The sequence below is a fragment of the Cyprinodon variegatus genome, unplaced genomic scaffold, assembly GCF_000732505.1.
Source record: "Cyprinodon variegatus isolate N-32 unplaced genomic scaffold, C_variegatus-1.0 Scaffold417, whole genome shotgun sequence".
In the NCBI taxonomy this organism is placed as follows: Eukaryota; Metazoa; Chordata; class Actinopteri; order Cyprinodontiformes; family Cyprinodontidae; genus Cyprinodon; species Cyprinodon variegatus.
The window spans coordinates 504,180-526,783 of NW_015150870.1; the positions used below are offsets into that span (position 1 = coordinate 504,180).

The following is a 22,604-nucleotide window of genomic DNA, read 5'->3' on the forward strand; positions in this document are numbered from 1 at the left end:
TACATCCAGCGGCCAATAGAAATGCTGCTTACATCCAGCGGCCAATAGAAATGCTGCTTACATCCAGCAGACCCAATAGGTCTGGTGATGTCATCAGTACGCTTCTGTTCCAATTGACCCATATTTATGCTGCGTGCGCCCATTCTTCCCGAGCCCACACTTTCTTTTGTTCTTGGCAAGAACATAGTTGACGAGTCCAAACTCACTTTCTTGTGAACTAAGAAACGGCCTATGTGATCTGGAAAACGCAATCAGAAAGATTGCAATTCATAAAACTCACATCTGAAAAAAAGAGAACTAAAAAAAAAAATAATAATAAAAATATATATAAACTGAATCTGAAATATAGAAATAAATGAAAAATATATTGAAATATGTTTAATCAAATTCCTGAGAATACAGCAAAGTCAGTCTCATCCTTTTTCAGGATAAAGACGTCTCCAAGTTTCATTTCTGGATTGGAATATTTTCAAATTTCCATTTACAAAACATATTCCATTTGTAAGGGAACAAAAACGCTAACTTAAAGGTAAAGAACATTTTAATGTGGTCAGATATCATCAGATATTCTTCGTCTTATTTCAGCGTTTCATTTGTCAGTGAGATGAATGTGAAGCTGTTGTAGATTTATAGAACTTTTAATCTCTGTTAGACGAAGAGAGCATTTATGTGGAAAGATTTTGTTTTTAAAATTATCTGGACAGTTAAAAATGTATGTAATTCGATGACAATAACATTTAAAAAAGATTGAATTTAAATTAAATGTTTTACAGATTTTCATTTATAAAAAGGTTAAAAAAAATCAGGACAGTGGAAACGGAAAATCAACAATTGCTGCCATCATGCACATGATTTCTTGGCTAAAGGTAAAAAAACAAAAGCTCCTGGATTCTGGTTTCTTTTTATTCTTCCTTGAGATTTAAACTTAAGCATTGCCCGTATGTAGAAATACTTTATGAAGTGCGTTATCAATCACACATCTATGAAGGAGAGGCAGCACATCCTTCCTTAACCGTTGTGTAGCCTGTGGCAGCGCCGTCCTGTCGTGGGGGCTGTAAATCTCTCGTTACCCGGCAGCAACAGGAAGCAATTCAGGAAGAACTGGTAGCTAACAGCACGCTGTGCAAAGAGGAGGTGAGCCGGCTGCTGCTTCCCTGCTTTATTTACTTAATTACTTACCGCCTCACAAAACAGAGACGCAAAAAAAAAAAAAAAGGATGTTTGACTGGAAAATATCAAAGACTAAATAGTGAGAATTAGAGGAGTGACAGAAGAAACTGGTTCCTACCATTTGTCTGGATGAGATCAATTTCTTTGCTGAGGCAGTCAATGTCAATCTGCAGAGTCCTATTTTTGCATCGCAGATTCTTCATTTCATCAATCTGAAGGAAGAACAGAAGAGAAGACTTGTCATTTTCTTCCTTATTTAGAAAACCTGAGGATGCTGGTTTGAAATCCGGACACAATCCTCTTACAGAAGGAATCTGGGAGGCTGAGTTGGACCTCTCCAGCCTTCTCCTGGTCAGGTCATTCTCCATTTCATTGACTTCCTCTTTTAGCTTCTCCAGCTTCTTCTTCTTCATTTCCAACTCATGCCAAAGTCTCTCCATTCGAGCCTTCTGGTGAACCAACAACGCTGAAGGCAGAGAGAAAGAGAAACTCATTATTAGGAGGAGGAGGTTTGGCTCAACATTCAGACAGACATTAGAATGTCACCAATGGAAGCTGAAACACGTTAGGCCACCTTTGTGTAGAGGAAGAAGTGACATTGTTCCAGGAAGTAGCCTGTCTCTAACCTCCACCACCACAGTCAAGCTGACTTGTAATGTTTGGTGTAAAAACCACATGATGCCAGCGTCTATTCTTTTTTCTCTCTCTGTATCTGTTCATATGCTCCATCACTGCCCTGCAGAGATCACTGAGGAAGGGTGAGGCTTTAGGAACCAGTTCTAGAGGCCATGCTAACAGGGATCCTCCTACAGGACCCAGTAATGCACTAAACATTGTCAGATGTTCCTGTTAAAATATAGTTATATATACGTGAAATGTTGGTCTCTAATAATGTTTACTTGGTCCTTTTCAGTCTAAAACAAAATGTTTGAGCCAGGCATGATTAGCAGATGCATCGTTGTACCTGCTGGCAGCCCCTATAGATCTGTGCTCTGCAGAGGCTTTAAAAAGTCACACTGTCCTCTGATGGCTACAAATGTTTCATTTCTCTTGGTGTTCAGCATTTCTCCTGCTTCCTCACACTAGATTTTAGATTTTTTTTCATTTCTTTTGGTGCTCATCTGGGGAAGTTACATCCTTGCTTACTCATTGTGACCATGTGCAATATCATACCTCTGGTCTTGTGGTATTGCAAAGTAAACTAGGAAAACTCCCCCATTCCAGAGCCTTACTTCCACCAACATCTAATATAAAAAAAACAGCCTGAGGCAGGAAACATCCAGAGGTGGTTGGTCAGATAAGGCAAATAAATAGAGCCACTTTCATATATATATATACATTGCCCAATCGCCCGGGGCAAGTCGTTTTTATTTAAAAAATTGCATTTGCCCGCCAGGCAAGTGCAATGATCGCAAGAAAAATTTATTTATCACTCAAAATTACTTTAAAATCATGACATTCGATAAAAATGACCCAGAAGCATTGCCGGCGCAATTTTTGTTGTTTTGTACACAATTCGCGTGATTTTCCTCCAGATGGCGTGATTTTTGTCCGGGAACAACAACAACAAGGCAAAAAAATGTATGTACAGTAACACACCCACCACCTATTTTACCCTCCACCCAGATAACCCTAGATTAAAAATGATCAGTCAGGTATTAGGAAAATTGGCATAATTGTATGCCATGCGCACAGTGTAAATATGGCTATCATATGGCAGTCTTCTGTACAGTGATGCAGGTCATACATTAAAAAAAATGGTCATTAAATGTTTTTCTCTTAGACGTTGGAGAGGTGCATTTAAATGTTATAGAGCTAAACTTGTTAAATTGGTGACCTGTTATTATTATTGTCTTGTTGCTGCATTTATTTTGTCAGGGAAAACTAATCCTGAGTCAGTTAAAAGTCAGGGAATTCTGAAATTATGTAAGACTGGAAACCCTGCATAAAATAACTATGTCTAATGATTCTCTAGAAAAGTCACATTATATTAACAGTATTATCTTGTATAAACATACCGTGACTCTAAAATAAAAGTTCTTCATTTGTGACATTGACTTCTGTCTTTAGTTTTTAACCTGTTTTAACCTGTTAGATTTTTAACATTACAATTTATATTTTTCCAAACACACAACAGTTTAAAGCAAAGTTTAGTTCGAAAAGAATGTGCAGGAAAGATTGAAAAGCATGTTAATACTGTAATGTAGGCTTGAGTTCATTATCTGACGCATGCATATACACACCAGGAACCTGGAAACTTAAAAAATACTGAACTACAAAAAACATTAAAAAAACAAACATGTTTCATTGATATATATACAGAAATTAATATTAGAAACTATATTTATCAAACATTATACTGGGCAAGTAAAAATTGTTTCTGGGCAAATGAAATGTGGCAAAACTGAACTTTAAGTCTAATGTCAAATGGACCCAAAAAAGAGGCATAAAACACAGAAATGATATACAACAAGCAAAAGGGCTCTTCAATTTAATCTGAAAGCCTCTGTATGGAACTAAAGCAAACTACAAATGTGTGGGGGGGAGTGACTGGGCCCCTTTAACGGTTGGAGGTGGGTTTACATGGAGCAGATAAGAGCCAGCTAACGTCGTTACGCTCCACAAAGCCTCTAGTTTAGGACAAGTTTCTAAAGCGTCAAAGTGGAGATATTTGATCTGATGCTGTCGGTGTTTTATGTCAGGAGCTAAGCTAGCATCTGAAGGGGTAGGGGCCAACGGGTGGAGCTCCAGCCTGCAGGGACGACAGCTCTTTGCTGGTGCAGCGGCGCCAGTTTACTCAACAACAGCTAAATCTGAACGCAACATTTCAGGGAGGATCTTTTGATTTACTCTTCCTGGCAGGGAGAGAAGAAGCACAAAGATAAGCTCTATGAGTATTTATAGGCCAATCAAGGTTTAGATTTGACCTGTTGCCATGGTGATTTAGGATTTGAAGATTGGGGTGTTACCAAAATACTACCTTAAGGCTCTTTTTCTTGTTCTACCAACTATACCTTTAACGTTAATGATTATCCAAAAACACAAAGAAATCTGTTCAAAGTAAAAAAGACCATCAGAACTTTCGAGGTTTTCTTTTTTTCAAGCTGAACCGGCCTAACAGCGCAGCTACATTTCTAACAGGTCTTTACACGCGCAACAGGAGGTGAAACGTTGCGCAACACAAAAAAAATGATATTCTGCTGTCAAACAAAGAGCGATACGATCTTTGGCGACTGGTGGTAAAAACAGAGTTAAATTAACCGTTATGTGGTGACAGGTGTGTCTGAATCAGGTGGCTCTAAAACACACCTCAGCCTGCCGTAAGGCGGCCGATCAATAGCAGGGTTTAAAAAAAAAAAAAAACTAAAACTAATGCACATCAAGTGTTCAGTGGAGCAGTCGCCACAGAGCCAAAGCCAGTGACTCACACATGATACAGTTGAAAGTCCAAAAAAGGAAAGAGCAGTGCTCTGCATGCACATGTTTGACTCACTACAGGATCTGTAGTCAGGGGCTGATGGGGGCAAACAGAGCCTTTACTGTGGAGGACTCACGCTGTAGTCATCACACCGGTCCCTACTCTGCAGCTCACCTCTGCTTTTATCCTCCGTGTGGAAAAGTCTCCGCCACGGCGCTGACAGCAAGTATACACAGCCCCACTCAACAAATACTTTTAAAGTCCATGTTTTTGTAAGAAACTTTTCAAATTATACAGTATATACTTTATTGGTTACTAAAGCCTCTATGGGATAATAAAACGAGTAAGAATAAAAATAGGAAAACCTTTTCTGCCTAAAAACCAGAGAAAGATCAAAGTTTAAACCGCTTTAATGAGTTTTACGGTAGTTTCCAATCCAACATGGCTGTTAGACTCCATAGGAAGTGATCTTCTAAGCTGTACATATGGAAATGTTTTATATAGGCTCAAGACATGCAAGGCGAATTATGATCATCAGGAGGAGCCTGCTGCTGAGCTGTATTGTCTGACATCTATGTGCTATGGAGCATGAAGGATGGATCATCTGGCAGCGTTGTAGCTGACCAATCAACGGTATGAATACTTACTGAACAGAAACTCCAGAGAGAGGAGGAGCTTATATTTATTCACTGAGCTAATCACTAATAAAACCAGTTCAAAGCAGCTGAGAAACAATGTCCCTTGTTCCTGGTGTCGTTTGGGAAGTTCTCTTCATCTGTCATGAACAAAGACGTGGAATAGATAAAGAGCCTATATCAGGGGTAAGCAAACAAAAATCACTGGGGTCCGAATAAAGAAAATCATCAAACAGTGAAGGTCCGGAGAATAAAATTCTAATCTTTCAAAATCTTTAAAATCTAGAGTGTGTTTTGTAGTAGAGAACAACAATCATTTAGTTTGGTATATAGACAATTTCCTGATTCACATATTTAATAAAACACCTGAACTGACCATTTTCTGTCTTAATGAGAGCAGTGGGCTTTATGCTGCCCTGCAAGGCTTTAAACCTGGGTTTAAATGGAGACTAAGCCATTCTAAAGCACATATCAAGGAGCTCATTTTGAGCCTGGATCCAGATTTATTGTTGATTCTGTTCATGGTGGAGAATCCTGCTTCACAGCAGCAGGTTGAGCCAAACATCCTCTAAATCAGGCATCCCCAAACTCGGTCCTCAAGGGCCGCTGTCCTGCAGGTTTTAGAGGTTTCAATGCTTAAGCACAACTGATTATAATGATTGCAGTAGAGCAAAAGCCTGTTAATCAGCTTTCAATTAAAAGCAGCTGTTCTTGAGCAAGGAAACCTCTAAAACCTGCAGGACAGCAGCTCCCGAGGACCAAGTTTGGGGATGCCTGCTCTAAATGTGCAGGGTCTCCTTTGAGCACCATTTCACTTTTCTTTTACCAGTTCACCACAGTTCTTCCAGCAGTCCACACTTTCTCTGCTCTCTTTTTCTCATCTTCTTCTCCTTCTTTCCCATCGCCCGGCTTGCCACAGGTTTGCCTGCTGTGTCTAAAAGTAGCAGCAGCAGCAACCCAGACTGACAGCAGCTCATTGGATCATTTGGATCACGTGTAGCCTGGAGCCGGACGCTCTGGAGGGCTTTACCGTATTAACAGAAAAAGCAGTGCAAGTGAAATTAGACACGCAAATATGCGGTAATTTATAAATGTTTGAAATCAGGTTGGGTCCGGATTAGCGAGCAGGTGGGTCCGGATCCGGACCCTGGTCCGCTAATAAGTGACCTCTGGCCTATAGCATTCAATGTTTTATTTTAGCTTTCAACGGTTATGATACTTTTTAATCAACAAAATCCTTACTACAGTTGTCCCAGGTAGGGCACCCCCCTCCAGGAAGCACCTTTTTTACTCCCGCTGCGTCTGTCCAGTAAACACCATGCCCACTTTAGAAAGAAATCATGTGGAAATTAATCTAAGATAATTTAGTTTCTCAAAATCAGTGTATTTGAAAGTAAATCTGAGCTGACCTGCCAGTTAAATAAAATAATTAGATATTATGCACAGCAAATACAATAACAGATGTTTATTTTACTAATTTTAAATGTAAACCATTTTAATTGCTTGGTAAGCTGTCTAACCTACATTTACATTTTTACAGTGCATGCCTGCTCAAAGTCGACGTCGTGAAAGGAGCGGCACCTTCAGGGGGAGAAGAGGTGCAGCAGCGAAGGAAAGAGTATTACCTCTGGTTTGAAAAAAAACGGATATTTATATGAATATCCAAAAGAATATTCTAGGATACTGTAGGACAGATGTAGAACCATAAATTGCCTTTTATCGCTGAATAAAACCTTTTGAATAAGGATTTATCTCCAATAACAGTGAGCAGCTCAACTACAGTGATATGGTGGAACTCCTCTAGATTTTAAAGCTATGATGATAATGAAAATGCTTATTGTTTGGTTAAAAGAACTAGAGATATATTTTATATATATTTTATAATATTTTAACAGATATCAGCGCTTTTTTCCTTGAATCGGCCGCTGTAGGAAGCAGATCTGCTCAGGGCTCCGCCCCTTCTTATGACATCAACATATGGCAACTCCACTCGGAAAAACTGTATTGCACCCGTTTTTTAAGGATCAAATCTCTTTTTGAGTTTCAACATATTATTACCAATATTTGCTATTATTTTACATTTAATTGGCGATCTTAAGGAGCCGAAAGTAAAAAAAAAATCATTGTCAGTCTTAAAAGAAAAGTATTGCGTTCTAAGACGGAGTTCTGCCATTTAACAAGGTGACTAAACAAGTCTCGGCTTATTTTTATTCGACAAATGGGACATCACTTCCTGTAGAGAAGAGAAAATAGAAAGCGCTGCTCACCCTGTGTGTACGCCGCGTCATCAGAACCCATACTGAGCCTGCGGGGCTCGCTGGGCCGCTCTCTGTGCGGCGACAGCGGGTCGGGGTCGGACAGATGCAGCGGCTCCGGCTCGGGGAAGTGGTGGTCCGACGGCAGGCTGAGGAGGTTGTTGGGCTCAAAGGTCGGGGACACGACTCCAGGGGACACAGCCGGGGGTTTGTTGGGAGACACAGTGATTTTAAAGGTATATTTGGTGTTGGGTTGAGTCACTACAACACGAGGCGAAGAGGCGGGGCCTCCGCCTCCCACAGAGGGGCGACTCTTAGGCGGGTGGTGGTGAATGTAGGCGGGGCCCATGCTCACTTGCCCCCCGATGTTCCTGGCGCCAGAGGGCCCCTGTATCTGAGGGTTAGCTGAGATGTAGACTGTAGGAGGGTTTCTGGCTCCGCCCTCGTCGCTGGCAGAAATGTAAAACTTGGGCTGGGAGCGGGAGCTCGGCGGCGGCATCATGACCTCCTCAGAGGGGGCGGTAGCAGCAGTGGGGGGGCTGGCAGAGATGTAAACAGTTGGCTGGTTGCGGCAGGAGCCCGGCCCTCCGATGGACAGAGGGGTGCTGGTGACAGTAGCCGCTCCAGTTGAAGAGGAAGATGAAGGAGGACAGGAGGAGGAGGAGGAAGATGACCAGTGCCCGCTGCTCGGCCGCCTCACAGCGGCGCTGGAATTGCTCCTTTGAGGAGATTCAAGTTTGATCTCGATCTGATTCTTCCGGGGGGCGGTGGAGAAGTTCTGGATGTTGTACTGGCTGACGGTCGACTGGGAGGAGGGCATGACTGAGGAAGAGGAGGAGGACGAAGAGGGACAGGAGGGGATGCTAGACGACGACGCCATGCTTCCACTGGAGGGGATGGCAGGCGCCTGGGGGTTAGTGGGGGAGCTGATGGGCATGTAGACGTGAGAGGTCCGTGAGGTATGTGAGGAGGAGTGCTGGGGGACAGGGCGCGAGCTGGGGAGGGGGGAGGAATGGGAGAACTGGTAGATCTGCTGCTGTGGCTGAGAGGTGGGGCTGTACTGGGCCCTCCCCCCCGCCTGCTGGCTCTGCCGCCCCGAGCTGGACTGGCTTACATACGGCCGGATGAAGATGGAGTTGCCCTGTGGGCTCCCCAGGCCCGACTGGGGCCCGCTGTGTATGTGCAAAGAAGTGGGGGTGTTGCGGCCGGTCTGGGGATTCGGGGCCAGCGTCACTGTGATGGGGTTGAAGCGCGGGGTCTGCTGCGGACCCCCGCCATGACCCTTGGGTCCTAGAGTGTAGAGCGCTAGGTTCTGCGGAGGCTGCGGCTTACGGCTGGGCTCCATCACGTTGAAAACATTGAGAGTGGGGGGTACCTGCACCGGGGCTGACTTGGACTCGTGCTGAAAAAAGTCACTGCTGGGGGCCTGTCCTGTCTGGAGGGGCCCGTCACTCATGCTGTGGGACAGAGTCCTGCTGCCGTTCATTCTCAGGCCGTCCTGAACCGGGGCCGCATGCACATTCTGAGACTGCAGGCCCAGGTTCAGCTGGGTCATGTGCTTCCGGAGCCGAGCCAAGCTGGGGTCGTCGGAAAAGCTCAGATTGCCTCCGTCGCTGTAAAGGTAGCCTGGACTGACCTGGGACAAGTACTTACAACAAGCGTCTAGGTTGTTGTTGCACTGCAAGGAGAAGGAGAAGAAAGGATTCATTAGATGGCAATGAATGGGTTACAGTTTGATGCTTTAGAGAGACGCCTGTCCAAACTCACTCTCTGGCTGTGCAGGTTCACTGATCTCTGAGTAAACATGAATATCAGCAGCTCTTTGCTAACAACTACATGCAGATCAATGCCAATAGGAAACATAAAACACATTAAAACAACTTCATTATGGTCTATCCATATCTCCCCCTCTAAAAGTACATTTATCCTGCCCATTCTCCACTAGGCTGCATTACTTATAGCTATTCAACAAACCACAGGCTGGTAGAACAAAAAAACAGGTCAGTAGTGAGGAGAGAGGAAACCAATAATTGAACTTGATCTCACATTGAAGAAATGTACCTCTGCATTTAACCCATCCCCTTGCGGAGCAGCGGACTGCCATTGTGTGGCCTGGGGCGCAATCAGGGTTCAGAGTCCACAGTGGCAGTCTGTGGGATTGGGTTTTGAACTCAGAACCTCAGCTCAAGCTCTATGCCCTAACCACTAGGCCTCCACTCCCCTATACCCCATACCCACTAAAATAACGTCTGTCTCTAAACATATGGTGCACTGCTGCATGGTAGGTAGTTACCATAGTAACCCAGAGGCATCAGGATGTGTGAAATTAAAGTGAAGGCGATGGTGTGTAAGAAAAAAGTTTTTTTAAACTGTCATTTTATTGTTAGGATTAAAGTTTTTTACGTCCAATTTATTGATATCATCCGCTTAGAGGGAATTTTTTTCAGTGTAGTGATGTTAGTTTGTCCACTAGAGGCGCTGTTGTTCATTCTTAACCATAGCTTAACTGGTTTTGAAAGAGTGATAATGCTAGAGAAAAGCACTGATCTCTATTTATTCACTGGATTGCCGATTGGCCCAAAAAAGTGAAGCCATCATCTACCATGTTGGTGCTCCCCACTCCCACGGAGACACGCAGTAAAAATGCACTTTCAGCACATCTGTATTATTCTGCTCCATTAACACATTAATTCTATAGTAATGGGTTTGTATAATATTTTATATTACATGATTTAGAGACTTTACTGACCTCATAATGACTATGCAATGTGATTAGGGGTGTAAATCACACCCATCATGGCGATTCGATTCAGTATCAATTTCCTGACCCAACGATTCGATTATTTTCGATACTCAAGAATACACCACAATACGATTAATTGGTAACTTTTCCTTTTTCTTTTTTTTTCTTACAGGCTAGACAATGTTTCAAATTTGAAATAAATCAATGAAAGCTGTAATATCGTTCTGCATTTTTTTTTTTTTTTGAGAAACAACAGCAAATAACAGAAGTAGCAAAGTTGTTCTCCACCTAGGCCTATGAAAACCTCATTCACTGAAGAATAATAATGCCCCTGTTATAGATTCTGAAAGGCCTTGCATCAAAAAAACACTGCAGGCAGAAAGAGGGTAGTAGCTAGAGGAAGTGAGGTAGGAGGGCAAAATCGGTTTAGCTCCACTGCAGCACGGGAGTCAGAATTACGTCCAGGAGCAAATGGATAAAATAGACCATGAAACATGAATCAATACTGTTGCGGACATGTCGAAGCATGGGATCGTCGGCTGTTGGATTGATGCATCGATACTAAACAATTATTATTTACACCCCTAAATTTTAAGTCTTAAGCCCCCCTGAAAATGAGAACATCATCATTGCTCGATGCTGTAGCGCACAGATTGTTTCCATTGCAACCGGTCTAACTAGGGAGTAGCAATATGGCGGCCGGTGGCTTCGCTTGAACCCGGTACTACCAACGTCCAATCAGCAATCCAGTGAATAAATAGAGATCAGTGGAGTAAAGCCAGGCCTGCTAGAGCAGAACCATAAATGGATCCAGATTGTTTCAACAGTTTAATGGATCCAAGGATACAGAAAGAACTTTCTGAGGTTCTGGTTGTAAATATAAACTCTGGATAAACTCCTTTAGTTCCTACCTAAATAGCTCCCATTTAGCTGTGCTGCATGGAGGAGCAGCAGAATTATCTGCTGTGTTTAAAAGGTGAGGATGCGGTGACAGGAAAGTGGAGGGCATTACGCTAAAACATATGTAGCATGATGGAAAAAGACATGCTAGCAGTTAGCCAGCCTTTAGTGTGTTAATTCAATAGTGTCGCTCTGATATCACAGCGACATACCCCATCTTTTAACAATAGTATTAGTGTTTATTGGAAAAATGTAACGGTTTCACATTTTGTATTCATCCTTATGTCTTCAGTAATTCAGTACATACACATTTTGTTTTTTCAGTCAGTATTTAATACAGCTGGAACAAGAAATTAAAGTATAATTAACTTTAGATTAGATTTATCCCTTCATGTTATGGAAAAATGTCCTTGAAATAAAAGAATACAATCAATTAATCATATGTCCCTCAATGAGATCAATCACCTTTAGATCAATTAAATGTTTTTTTTATCTTGATTTTTGTATTTCTGACACAAAACTTTATTTTCTTATCAGTAAAAACAAGAAATCTTTCTAGACATTTATTTATTATTTAGAATTCACTTTTAAAATGCCAGATGCTCAAAAGTAGATCACATCATGTTTGTTTTTATTCACCAAGGAGGTGAATAAAATATAAACATTTTACTTTAGTGTTTGGTGAAAAGCTTGTTTTTAAAGAGTGAGGAATTTCTCTACCTCCAAAACGCACTGAGAGACGACAACTTCTGGGACTTCTGGGAACTTCTGGCGCAGCTCGTGCAAAACCTGAATGTTAATCTGCTGGCTTCCCTGGGCCATTCGTATGCTACCAGGTCAGGATCGATCGTTGAGTTCAGCAGACGGGAGCATCAGTTGTGGCACAGACCCAACTTCATTCTGAACGTCTGGACTGAAAGAGAGGGAAAAAAACAAACAAATAAGTGACGAAGGGAAGGTTTTTCAAGCAGGGTTCACTAAATAATACTGAGCATGAACAAGCAGCTTTAGATTTGTTCCCTTTTAATAAAAAATAAAGTGCTTTGGAAGAGGCCGCTTGGTTTATTAATCCTAAAGATTTACAAGATTTCAGACAGCCTTGATGAGAAGAGGCTGCGTTCATGTCAGAGGGGCTCCTCCCCACAAAGGAGAAGCAGAGGGAGGAAACAGACTCTGACCGACTACACAGGAAACCAGCCACTCCAACTCCTCCTAACATCATTATTCATTTATTAAAGAAACAAGGAGGTTCAACAGTAGTCTGGGATGGATGGATTTCTCTTTAGTTCAATGATTAAGCAGCTCTGCAAAACAATTATTTCAAGTAATAGGAAAAAGAAAAAAGCAGGCCAACAGAGATGAAGGAGGAGCAAAGATAAAGAATAAGGAGATGAGCAGCTTAGGCTGTGAAAGGTGTGACATCACACTACTCAGAGCTACAGGGTCTAAACAGCAGCAGCTCTGCAGACATGAGATTCAGCACTAAATTAAAGAAAGACCACCAGATCAGCCTACCGATTTGTTCAGATAATTTAGCAGCCGTGCATGTAAATGTATCTCCTTCCTCCGTCTGCTTTCCATAGTTAATGATGGATTTGTTAAAATTTTTATTTGCTTTGTTTAAATTGAGGGCTTCTGTCATTTTTATTATGGAAATATGTGCAGAGAAAGAAATGATAGCAGCTATCTGCATCGTCCTTTATGAACCTGTTTCTGTTGATCTCTACTAAAGAGGACTTCTGAGGAAAACAGAAAGTCTGACATTCCTGCTACGTTGCCTGCCTCACCTTTGAGCTTTCATAGGGTCCCCCACAGTACAAAAACGGCCAAAAAGTTAGTTTGATTTTGATTCAATTCTTATTATTATTCTCAAAACCAAAGTTCTAAACAACTGCCATTGTCTTACTGCACTGGCAGATTATTGCACTTACATCTATCTTCATCAGTAGAGCAAACTCAAAACAAAATCAAAAATATTTTTAGGCCAGATCTAAGATTGTAAGACCTTTTTAGGGTCGTGTCACACCTTGCGGAGTTAACCAGTGTATGCCCAACCTCCCAGAATTTCCTAAAGCTCCGGCATACGCTGAACTTGCTATATATTTTTTCAATTTTGGGCGTATACATAGAGTATTCATAACGAATCCAGACCTTATGTCCAACGACAGCCTAACGCAAGGCAGCGTAACGCATTACGAAGCATCAGTTAAAGCTGCTCCCCTCAGTAGTAGCAATGCACCCGCCCCAAAAAAACTGAATAAATAAAAAGAAAACAGAAAAAGAAAGAAAGAAGGTTTGCAGTCGCAGCAGATTCAGCATCATGTCTGCTAGGAAGTTTGTTGGTCTTGAACGCAAGCAGGATCCATCACACTCACCCTATGATGAGGATGAAGTCTGGAGGAGAAGTTACTCATAGATTTAGGATAAGCTAGACGCCATGAGTAACTTACACTTAACATAACATGTGTCAACAATCAGATAATTCACCTGTAGCTTATGCCCCACATATGGAAAACGATGGCATACGTCTCAACGTATTCGCTGTATGTCAGCGTTCTTCAGCGTGATTATAACCTATTCAAAACCTACCCATAACTAATCCAACGTATGCCAGCGTTTATGCCAGTTTTTCAGTACTTTAGGCGTACCCTGGTCTCTGTCGTCAAGGTGTGACAGGGGATTCGGTGTGAATGCAGCTTGAGAATCTTCACCAGCATACATGTCATATTCTTCACTTCCAGCCAATTACAAACGTTCGCTCAGTGACAACAGTAAAGTGAGTCTTTGCTCCTCAGCCCGGAGGAAAGCCAAAGGCAAAATCTGGAAAAGTCTATTTAAAAAGAATGAAATTCATAAAACTTAATCGAAGAGAAATTTAGAGAAACTAAATCTGTAAAAATCATTTCGAAAGATAGAAAAAAAAATTAAATATGCAAAAAAAAATAAAACATAAATAAAATGTATAAAATAATTTGAAAAATGTTTGTGAGTAACTTTGCTGCTTTCTCTGATATTTTTTCTTCAAAGTTTTCTTATTGCATCATTTACATTTTGTGGATGTGTTTTTTGCTTGCAACAATAACGGAGCAAAATTCACTCCATAGCAGAGGACCTGGTGAAAAGTGCCTCCTCAGTCTCAGCCATGTAGACCATGCAGTGAACTGGTAGCTGAGTAATTATTAAACAACTCGCAGTTGAGAGAGTAGAGAGAGATTTCCGTTCTCAGTACATAAACTAAACACCCACATAGAAGCTCGTTAGCACTGTACAGCTTCACATTAAAAAGATTTAAATTCAGTTCCTCATCAATCCCAGTCTTTAATGATTAGAAGCACAGAGGCGGTCTCTGGACCTTGAAGTGCGTGGCGGCCATGTTTTCTGTGTTCTCACACTTTCCTCGTAACCGCGCTCTTTCAAAACATCCTCCTGTGGGAGCTTCAAACATGCCAATCAAAACACTGTGACACAAGAAGCTCTTCCTGTTCTGCTGTACTGCGATCAGCGCTTCATGACGCAGAGAGAAAAACCACAGGGAGGCTCACAGCACAGACCTTAGCTGCAGAACTTATAGGAACCTTAAGGAGAGGCCAGATCCAGGAAGACATTAGATCTGATTATTAAACTGAGGAAAAGTTCAGACGTGTTACTCCAGTCACACCGGCTTCAGGTTTTCAGCTGTATCTGTTTGATCTGAGCGATGAGGAAGTAGAGAGTCACAACTGAAAAGTCATGAATCATCTCTGCAAAACATCCGCCTGCAGCTGATGTTGGGAGGGGCAACAGGTCAGGAAGGAGAGGCATCATGAAAGGCCATGACCTGGTCTGAGGAGCAGGACCCGTTCAGATGCAACAGGACAGCAGCAGGAGCTGCATTTAAGGCATCAATGCTAACTCAAACACACTAAAGACGGCTTTGGGTGTCAACTTTACCGTTCATTTTTTTAAACAACCATAAAAAACAGATTTAAAACATCTTAAAAATTATCTAATAGCTGTTCAGATGTTGATCTGCTTCTCTTAAAGAATAAAATGAGTATCTATAGAGATCAACCCCATAGATCAGTCAATCTCTAGTTGAAGGAGATATTCTATCTTCTCAGTGTCCTTCCTTAGAGGGTGATAAGAGCAAATATCTGGCCATCAAAATGACGGAAATAGCAAACATCATCTCAGGCGTTTTCTTGTCTTTAAACATCCAGGCAAGCAAAAAAAAAACAAACAAAATGGGGAAATTTAGCAACTCTAAAAAATTTTTATTATATTCATGTTATATCAAGTCAGAAAATGAGGTAAAAATGTGAACTAGGGCTGAAACGATTGCTTGTGATTTATCATTGAAATAATAAGTTAGTGATCTTTAGTAAATTTGGCCTAGTGGTTAGAGCAGTGCACTTGTGTTCTGAGAGTACATAGTTCGATCCCCACAGCCTGCCTCTGAGCAAGACCTTTAACCCCACACTGCTCCCCGGGCGCCGCACAGTGGCAGCCCACTGCTCCCCAAGGGGATGGGTTAAATGCAGAGAGGGAATTTCTCCAATGTGAGATCAATAAAGTTCAATTATTATTATTATTAATCATTGAAGGTACTGTATAGTGGAGGATTTTCGCAATTTTTGAAAAGACCCGCCCTCCCCACTTCCATTAACCTCTCCTGGTATACGCTCTGTTTGCATCGCTCATACAAGCTTACTTTACAAAAGAAGATTTTGCAATTTTTCCAGTATGTCAGACTCACCACCGGTAAATAAAAATGGGGACGAGCATGCAGGACGGCCTTACATAAACACATCGCCAAAATGATTGACAATTAGGAGGACCACTGATTTAGATGATCCACCTGGAAAAAGAAAATCCTCTACTATACCTTTAACTGGAGTATACAGACTCTAAAACATGTCTTTAGCTGACAAAATTAACATCAGAACTTTAAAATCTATAATAAAAAAAAAAATTATAAATAATGTATCACAGACTAAAATCACAGTTTAAAAAGCCAAGGCAAAGAGTTTTTAAGAGTGATTTAAAATCAGACAAAGAAGTAGACAATTTAATTTGCGATGGAAGATCGTTACACATTTTTGGAGCTGCCACAGAGAAAGCAGGATCGCCGCTAAGCATCTGCGATGGTGCATGAAGGTGCAGCAACTCAGAATGATAAGATGGAGCAAGACCATGGAGAGACTTAAAAAACAAAAAAAAAGAACTTTAAAATGAATCCTAAAATGTACAGCAAGACAGTGTAATGAGGCTAAAATTGGGGTAATGTGCCAGATAAAAGACGTGCTGCAGCGTCTTTAATCTAAAATATACCAGAAAGATGAATAAATAAGCTAAATAATAGTTATATATCTAACTGTAGGGGTCAAAACACAAATTTTACTGGCAAATACACCAATTCCATTATATCTGAACCTACTTTCAGATACATTTTGGCAGCGTAACCAAAGTATCCAAATTCACACTCCAAACAATGAGTGTTTTAAAAAAGGCCTAAAAACCTTTCTTTTTAACAAAGCTTTTGGTCCCCTTTAACTGTGTTTTCATGTAGCATTTCATTTTCTGTAGCACTTTGACATGTTTTTTTGAGATGAAGTTAAATGTATTATTATTATTATTATATATTCCATTCACTAATGGAGCTTTTTGTTTGTATACGGCTAGCTGTGGGGATCCCTTCTGTTGTTCTTTGTACGTTAATCATAGAGCGGTGATCTACTATTAAGTCCACTCAGGAGGCCTGGCAGCTGCAAAGCTGTGGGAAAGATTTACTCGTACAACTGACCCAGCTATAGGTCAGAATGTGGATAGATTGTCTCCCAGCCTCAAAAAAACAACCACAAAAATGCACACACACCTCCTTACTGTAGGTAATTATAGGCCTGCATGGCGCTGAAACGCAGCGACAGAGTGAAGCTGGCAGATTAGGCCCTGCTGTCCCTGAGGGCTGCAGTGGAACAGCGCCTGAGGAGCTGCTGCACAGCCAGCTCTGATAGAGACAAAGCTTCCTTTGCCGAGGCTGTTATTCACAGAGCCAAAGCACTGACCCACAGCTCCACACTGGTTTCTGGAAGGACAACGCCTGCAGTACACCATCAATGAACTCATTCACTCCACTAAAAAGACGTCCAATCACTTAAATCAATCTCAGATACATAATAAACACAAGCCTGTAGAAAACCACTTAATACCTGACATTAGGCCTGTGAGCTGTCCCTTACAGAATACACCGATGAAAGAAGTGGAAAAGAAAAATGTCACAACCAATATGCAGAGAGTGGAACGTTAAAGGATCCCCTGCAAAATGCTGCATATCCTGCAGGAAAGCATTAAAACGGTGAGGATCGCATCTATTTGTTCTGCAAATTTATGGAGCAGCCCAGCAGCAAGGAGCTACTGACTAAGTGTTGTGTTTTAGTCCAGGAAAGTTTTTAAAACAAATAAAGAGATGACTTGGCAGTGGGTGCTGCTGGGGCTGGCCTGTATCATTAGGAATCACTGTGCTCCTGTCAAGCTTGACATTACAGCGGCTCCTATCTAAAGGCAAGAGGAACGGTACTAAAATGCACGCTAGCTGGAAATTAGCCTTTTTCCATTTTTATTTTACAGAGATTAAAAAAAAAAAGAAAAGCATTTTTACTCAACCTCCTTAACTCTGATGCACCTAAATAAAACTTGTGCAACTAAAATCACTCTGGGGAGTGGCAAACAATTTGTGCTTCTGTGAAAAAGTAAGGCGTTAGAGAACATTTAGGATCTAAATGCTTCAAAACAATCCCAGTGAGCTCTTTTCATCAGCTGGGGGGAAAAAAAGAGGAACCAACTGAAAAAGTGCCAAGAAATGAAGGTCCTCACCAACTGAGGGTGAACAAGGAGCACATTAATTAGACAAACACGCCGTGAGATGCACAGCTCAGCTGGGAGAATGTGTGACAGGATGAATGTTGATCTAAAGATCTAAAAATCAGCCTTCAAGGAAGGATGCATTTAATATCACCGCCTAAAGGCTGCAACAAAGTCCTATAGTGCTCAGGAAGCTACCATCTCCATGGTTAAACATGGTGCTGGTGGCATGATGCTATGGGGATGCTCGTAATTAGGGACAAATGTCTTTTTCTAGCTATAATGCACCGCTTTGTGTAACACATGAAAGCTCAATTAAACACACAGTGATTTTAATGAGGAACAGCTCAAAGCGTAGGAACAGGTTCTTTCAACGTTGTTACCCTAAACACCAAAGTCTCACCTAAGCTGACATCACATCAATCTAACCCTGGTTTGAAAAGATTATGGTTTATTTTTAAAGGAAAAGTTCGGTCATATTCAGAATTCAAACTTTAATTAAGAGTAATTTTCATGTGAATGTGCTTTACTGGAGGCATCCATCTTTGCCAAAGAACACTACTGCCACCTACTGGTTTGTGACGTCACGGTGCGGTATCGGCTGTTGATCAAGTCCCAGTGCTGTATCTGGTGTTTGTCACAACGCGCTATTATCCAAGTCATCTTGAAAACATTCTTCTTCCAAATGTTGGCTACATATTACGGGTTTTTTCTCTGGCCAGAAGTTCGATGGCAAATCCTCCCTCTTCAAGTTGGCAAGGATCAGGAATCTTTTTTTTTTTTTCCACTTTTACCAGATGTATTCCAGCATCCAGCTGCCATGCACGTGGGCATTGTCAGTTTCACTGGAGCTCTGGTGAATTTCAATGGTGAAGTCCTCTGGAAATCTTCAATAATTGTTGTTGATTGCAGATGTGTCTAGTAGTTCCCATTGATTTTGCTTGTAAAGCGGGGAGAATGGCGCTAGGCTTACCGCACCGTGACGTCACTGCTGGAAGATGGCAGGAGGGAGGGGTTACTATATTTGGGCAAAAATGGCCGCTCCCAGTGATTGCGATGAAAATGATTGTTTCTATTTTTTACTGATACTAAATTTGTTAAATCACAGCAAACGTATTAGTTTTACGTACAAAATAATGATCCATTGATTATTTCTTGCTGACCGGACTTCTATTCTAAAACAGGAGCCATGACTAGTGGCAATTAATCGATCAGAGGATCATGGGAAAAACTCTAGGAGCAGATTTTTTTTTATTTAAAAGAATGCAACCAGAACTGAGCTTCTTTGCTTCCATGTGTGCAGACTGAGTGAGGAACCAAAGGAATTACCTTGTCCATCACAAAAGCAGGAATGCATGGAAGTTTAACTCCAGAGGGAAAAAAAGAAAAGAGTTTTAATCCAAAAAAGACTCGAGCCACTGAATCAAAGTGATTTCCCACTGCCTTAAAGTCAGAGGATAAACCTCCCCTTTGCCTTCAATGAACATGTTGTTCATCATTAAATCAAGTCCTAAACAACCTGAGAGGTTCTGCTGAAGCTTTAGCGGAGCTGATGGGAGTTGATCTTCAGTAATGAGATCTCTCCAGTTCTACTTGATGAGACATCCACGGAGCAAGCAGAGCTTACAGAGGAGCCCAGGCAGTTTGGTTCAAAGCAACGCTGGCAGCACAGCAACAAACAAAACATTATGTGCAGAGCCCTGACTGTGCTAAACACTGGGCCTCTCTGAGCACACTGCCTGCTCCGCTTTTAGTTGCCCACCGTTTAAACACAGGGGTACCAGAGCGATTGTGTGCTCGGTGGGGGAGTGTGTGTGTGTTTGCAGGAAATCCAAAATTCTTCAGCACCGCAGCCAGCAGATGGTGGTTGATTGGAAGCAGGCGAAAGCAACAGCTCTGTAGGTTGACCAGCCCCTCCCTCGGCACTGTGGGAAACTGGCAGGTTTTAGAAACGCGTAGAGGTCGCCTAACTCAGGGCCTCCCTGTATCATCAGCGCCGTTTCCCCTGCACTTTGTTTCTTCTCTGTAAACAGTTTTTACTAAAAGGGTTAGAAAATGGTTAGGACAGGGAGGTGCTTATTTGACAAAGTTCTCGGGCACTTGGTCTGGTGTAAATATGTTCCCAGCTAAGTTCACCGTGACCTCCCTCCAGCTTACACTGCCCTCCTCTTTTATTCCTCCGCAATTTTATGGGAGCAACACAAAAAAAAAATGCTGAGCATGTATATGTAAACAGTTTCAGAAAAATCTGCACTTAATGACGGATCTTAGAGGAATACGACAGATGCACAGATCATGATGTCGATCCAGGCATGTTTCTGTACGGTTCTTTGCTACAAAAAGTTTTTGCTAATCAAGTTAAACATATGCAACACAAAGGCTCAGCTTGCAGCAGTGTCTCTATGTCTGACTGCACAAACCCCGCGTTTCCTCTCAGTCTGTATTAGAGATGCACAGAGAAAACTGGCTGGTAACCTGAGCCAGACTATTTTAAGCTCGATCAGCTGCTAGGATTTCTTACTTTAGGAGTTTTTTTGGTACTAGTGGCCCTTATTGGACAGTAATTTGACAGAAAAGAGGTTGGGGGAGAAAGAAGGGGAAGATATGCAGAAAGAAACCTGAGACAGGGAAGGAGAACCAGGACCACAGCGTCTGCTGCTCCTGTTAAAGGAGCAGCAGGTTAAAGGGGGAGACGACCACAGACAGAACCTGAATCCTCTCTTCAGCTTCATAACTAAATAATAATCCATCTCCCCTCAGGCTTGTTCTAGTGAAATGGATGGTGAGAATGTAAATGACCACGTCAGCATAAGCAGGCTTATTATTTTCACATGACCGTAGGTTTGTCACAGTGAAGGAGTTATTCTAAACAGCTGAAAACAGCCATAAAAACAACAGTTTGGTTTTTCTTTGGAGCAAACAGGGGGAGCAGCTTCAGGGGAATCATGCAGAGTCAAACTACACATCAGCAAATGACAGAAACAGGATTTATTTGGAGGATCAGCGTTAATAACAAGATTCAGGACTTTTAACTTCCTTTGTTTTGATTCTAACATAAATGTTGTATCTTTATTAAAGTAACCCCCTCCCCCACACTAACTTTAAAAAAACAACTAAAGTACTGGAATACTAATATGACTCATATCCAAGTTTTTCATGGTAGTCAGAGCGGCCAAGTTCTGATCTTTTCTTTAGAGCAGATTTCTTTCACATTTCACTAATTCAAATTGAGAAATTACAATTAACAGACCTTTTGGGAACTAATTCTGAAAAAATAAAAACCTAATAATCTCACATTTAAAAAATAAAAACCAATGAAAAATTAATTCATCTTATCTTATATTTCTCAACATGACTGAATTGGAAGAAGCTGAGAATCGTAAAATATGATACAGGACAAATATATATATATATATATATATATGTACACAATTTAAAATAAGGACCACATTAAATGCAATAAATATTAGCTAATACATTTAGCATCATGCATGTCTTTCTTTGAACTTTGTTTAAAAACTCAAACCCAAAAACTCAGACTGTAAGCTGCACACAAATAGTTCTATAAATAAATTAAGATTATTTAAAAAATTACAATTAATTACTAATCCATTGAATTGTTTCAGCCCTAGCTCAGACAGTACTATGTCAGAAACAAAGCTTGAGCTTAAAATAGAAAAAGCTTCATTTTAAACCACTAATCACCCATTTTGATGTCTACCAAAAACATTTGAAAGTCAAAAGTGTGCAGCGATGGTGTTTCCAGCAGGGTCCTGTGCAGTGTTTTTCCTTACATTGTGGAAACATTAACTGCCAGCCGACAAGCCCTGACAGAGACTCATCGAGCATGCACCATATAATCTAAAAACACCATTTTCCAAATCTGATTTCAGGAAACATTTGTTACAGGAAGGGGTTGCTTTCCTTTCTGAAGATGTTCGGCATAACAGCTATTTGCTATACATGTTGTTCGTGTCAGGCAAACTGCAGGTCGTCATTACAGTCCGTGCAGATTCCACCTCCATAAATCACAGGAAAGGTAAAGGTTAAACCCAACAAATCCCTGCTGAGATCGTGGGAGACTAAAGCTGCTAGATAACCTAGTCGTTTGCTTGTCTGAACACCACTGAGCATGCTGAAATGTCCAGCCGTGGTTGGAGCAGTTATTAGGTAAGATACACATAAAATAATACACTCCTTCAGTTAGAAAATAAGCCCACTTCTCTTATCTTTTCGTTGCAATTCCCCAAATGATCAGTCAGACCATCTAAGGCCCCATTAGGTCCACCTGTGAAGGCATTCCGCCCATAGGGTTGCGCATCCAATCGGATCCGGAGATCAACTTTAGAAAACAGTTACCAGAGTTGGAGAAACTTTAATGAGTTTGATGTGTTAAGCTATTCTTCTCAACAGTTCTGGTTCTGTGGCAGTCTCACATATGTACTACAACGTCCACGTGGATCCACATTTTTCTACTTAACCGTTTGTAGACCCATATACACTACCCTTTTGAAACCGTGCCAAGATCGGTCCGAGCGCAATAACCGAGATAACTGTTGAGTATAAACCGAACCGTGCTAGCATGGTACTAGTTCATCAGTAGGGCTCTGAGCGGTTTAGTTCTCGCTCAGTTCTCAGGTAAC

General features: G+C 41.4%; 1 protein-coding gene across 2 annotated transcripts in view; it reads right to left on the reverse strand.

Moving 5' to 3' along the window:
• Positions 1-22,604, reverse strand: part of tab2 (TGF-beta activated kinase 1/MAP3K7 binding protein 2) — a 57,340-nt gene that overhangs the window by 7,987 nt on the left and 26,749 nt on the right. For both annotated transcript variants that reach the window (XM_015388255.1, XM_015388254.1), the window contains exons 2-5: positions 11,842-12,034; positions 7,491-9,156; positions 1,476-1,636; positions 1,289-1,382 (exon numbers count right to left, since the gene is read on the reverse strand). In XM_015388255.1, the coding sequence (XP_015243741.1) occupies positions 1,289-1,382; positions 1,476-1,636; positions 7,491-9,156; positions 11,842-11,943 (2,023 nt within the window). In that variant the 5' untranslated portion in view covers positions 11,944-12,034. The remainder of the gene's footprint in view (positions 1-1,288; positions 1,383-1,475; positions 1,637-7,490; positions 9,157-11,841; positions 12,035-22,604) is intronic.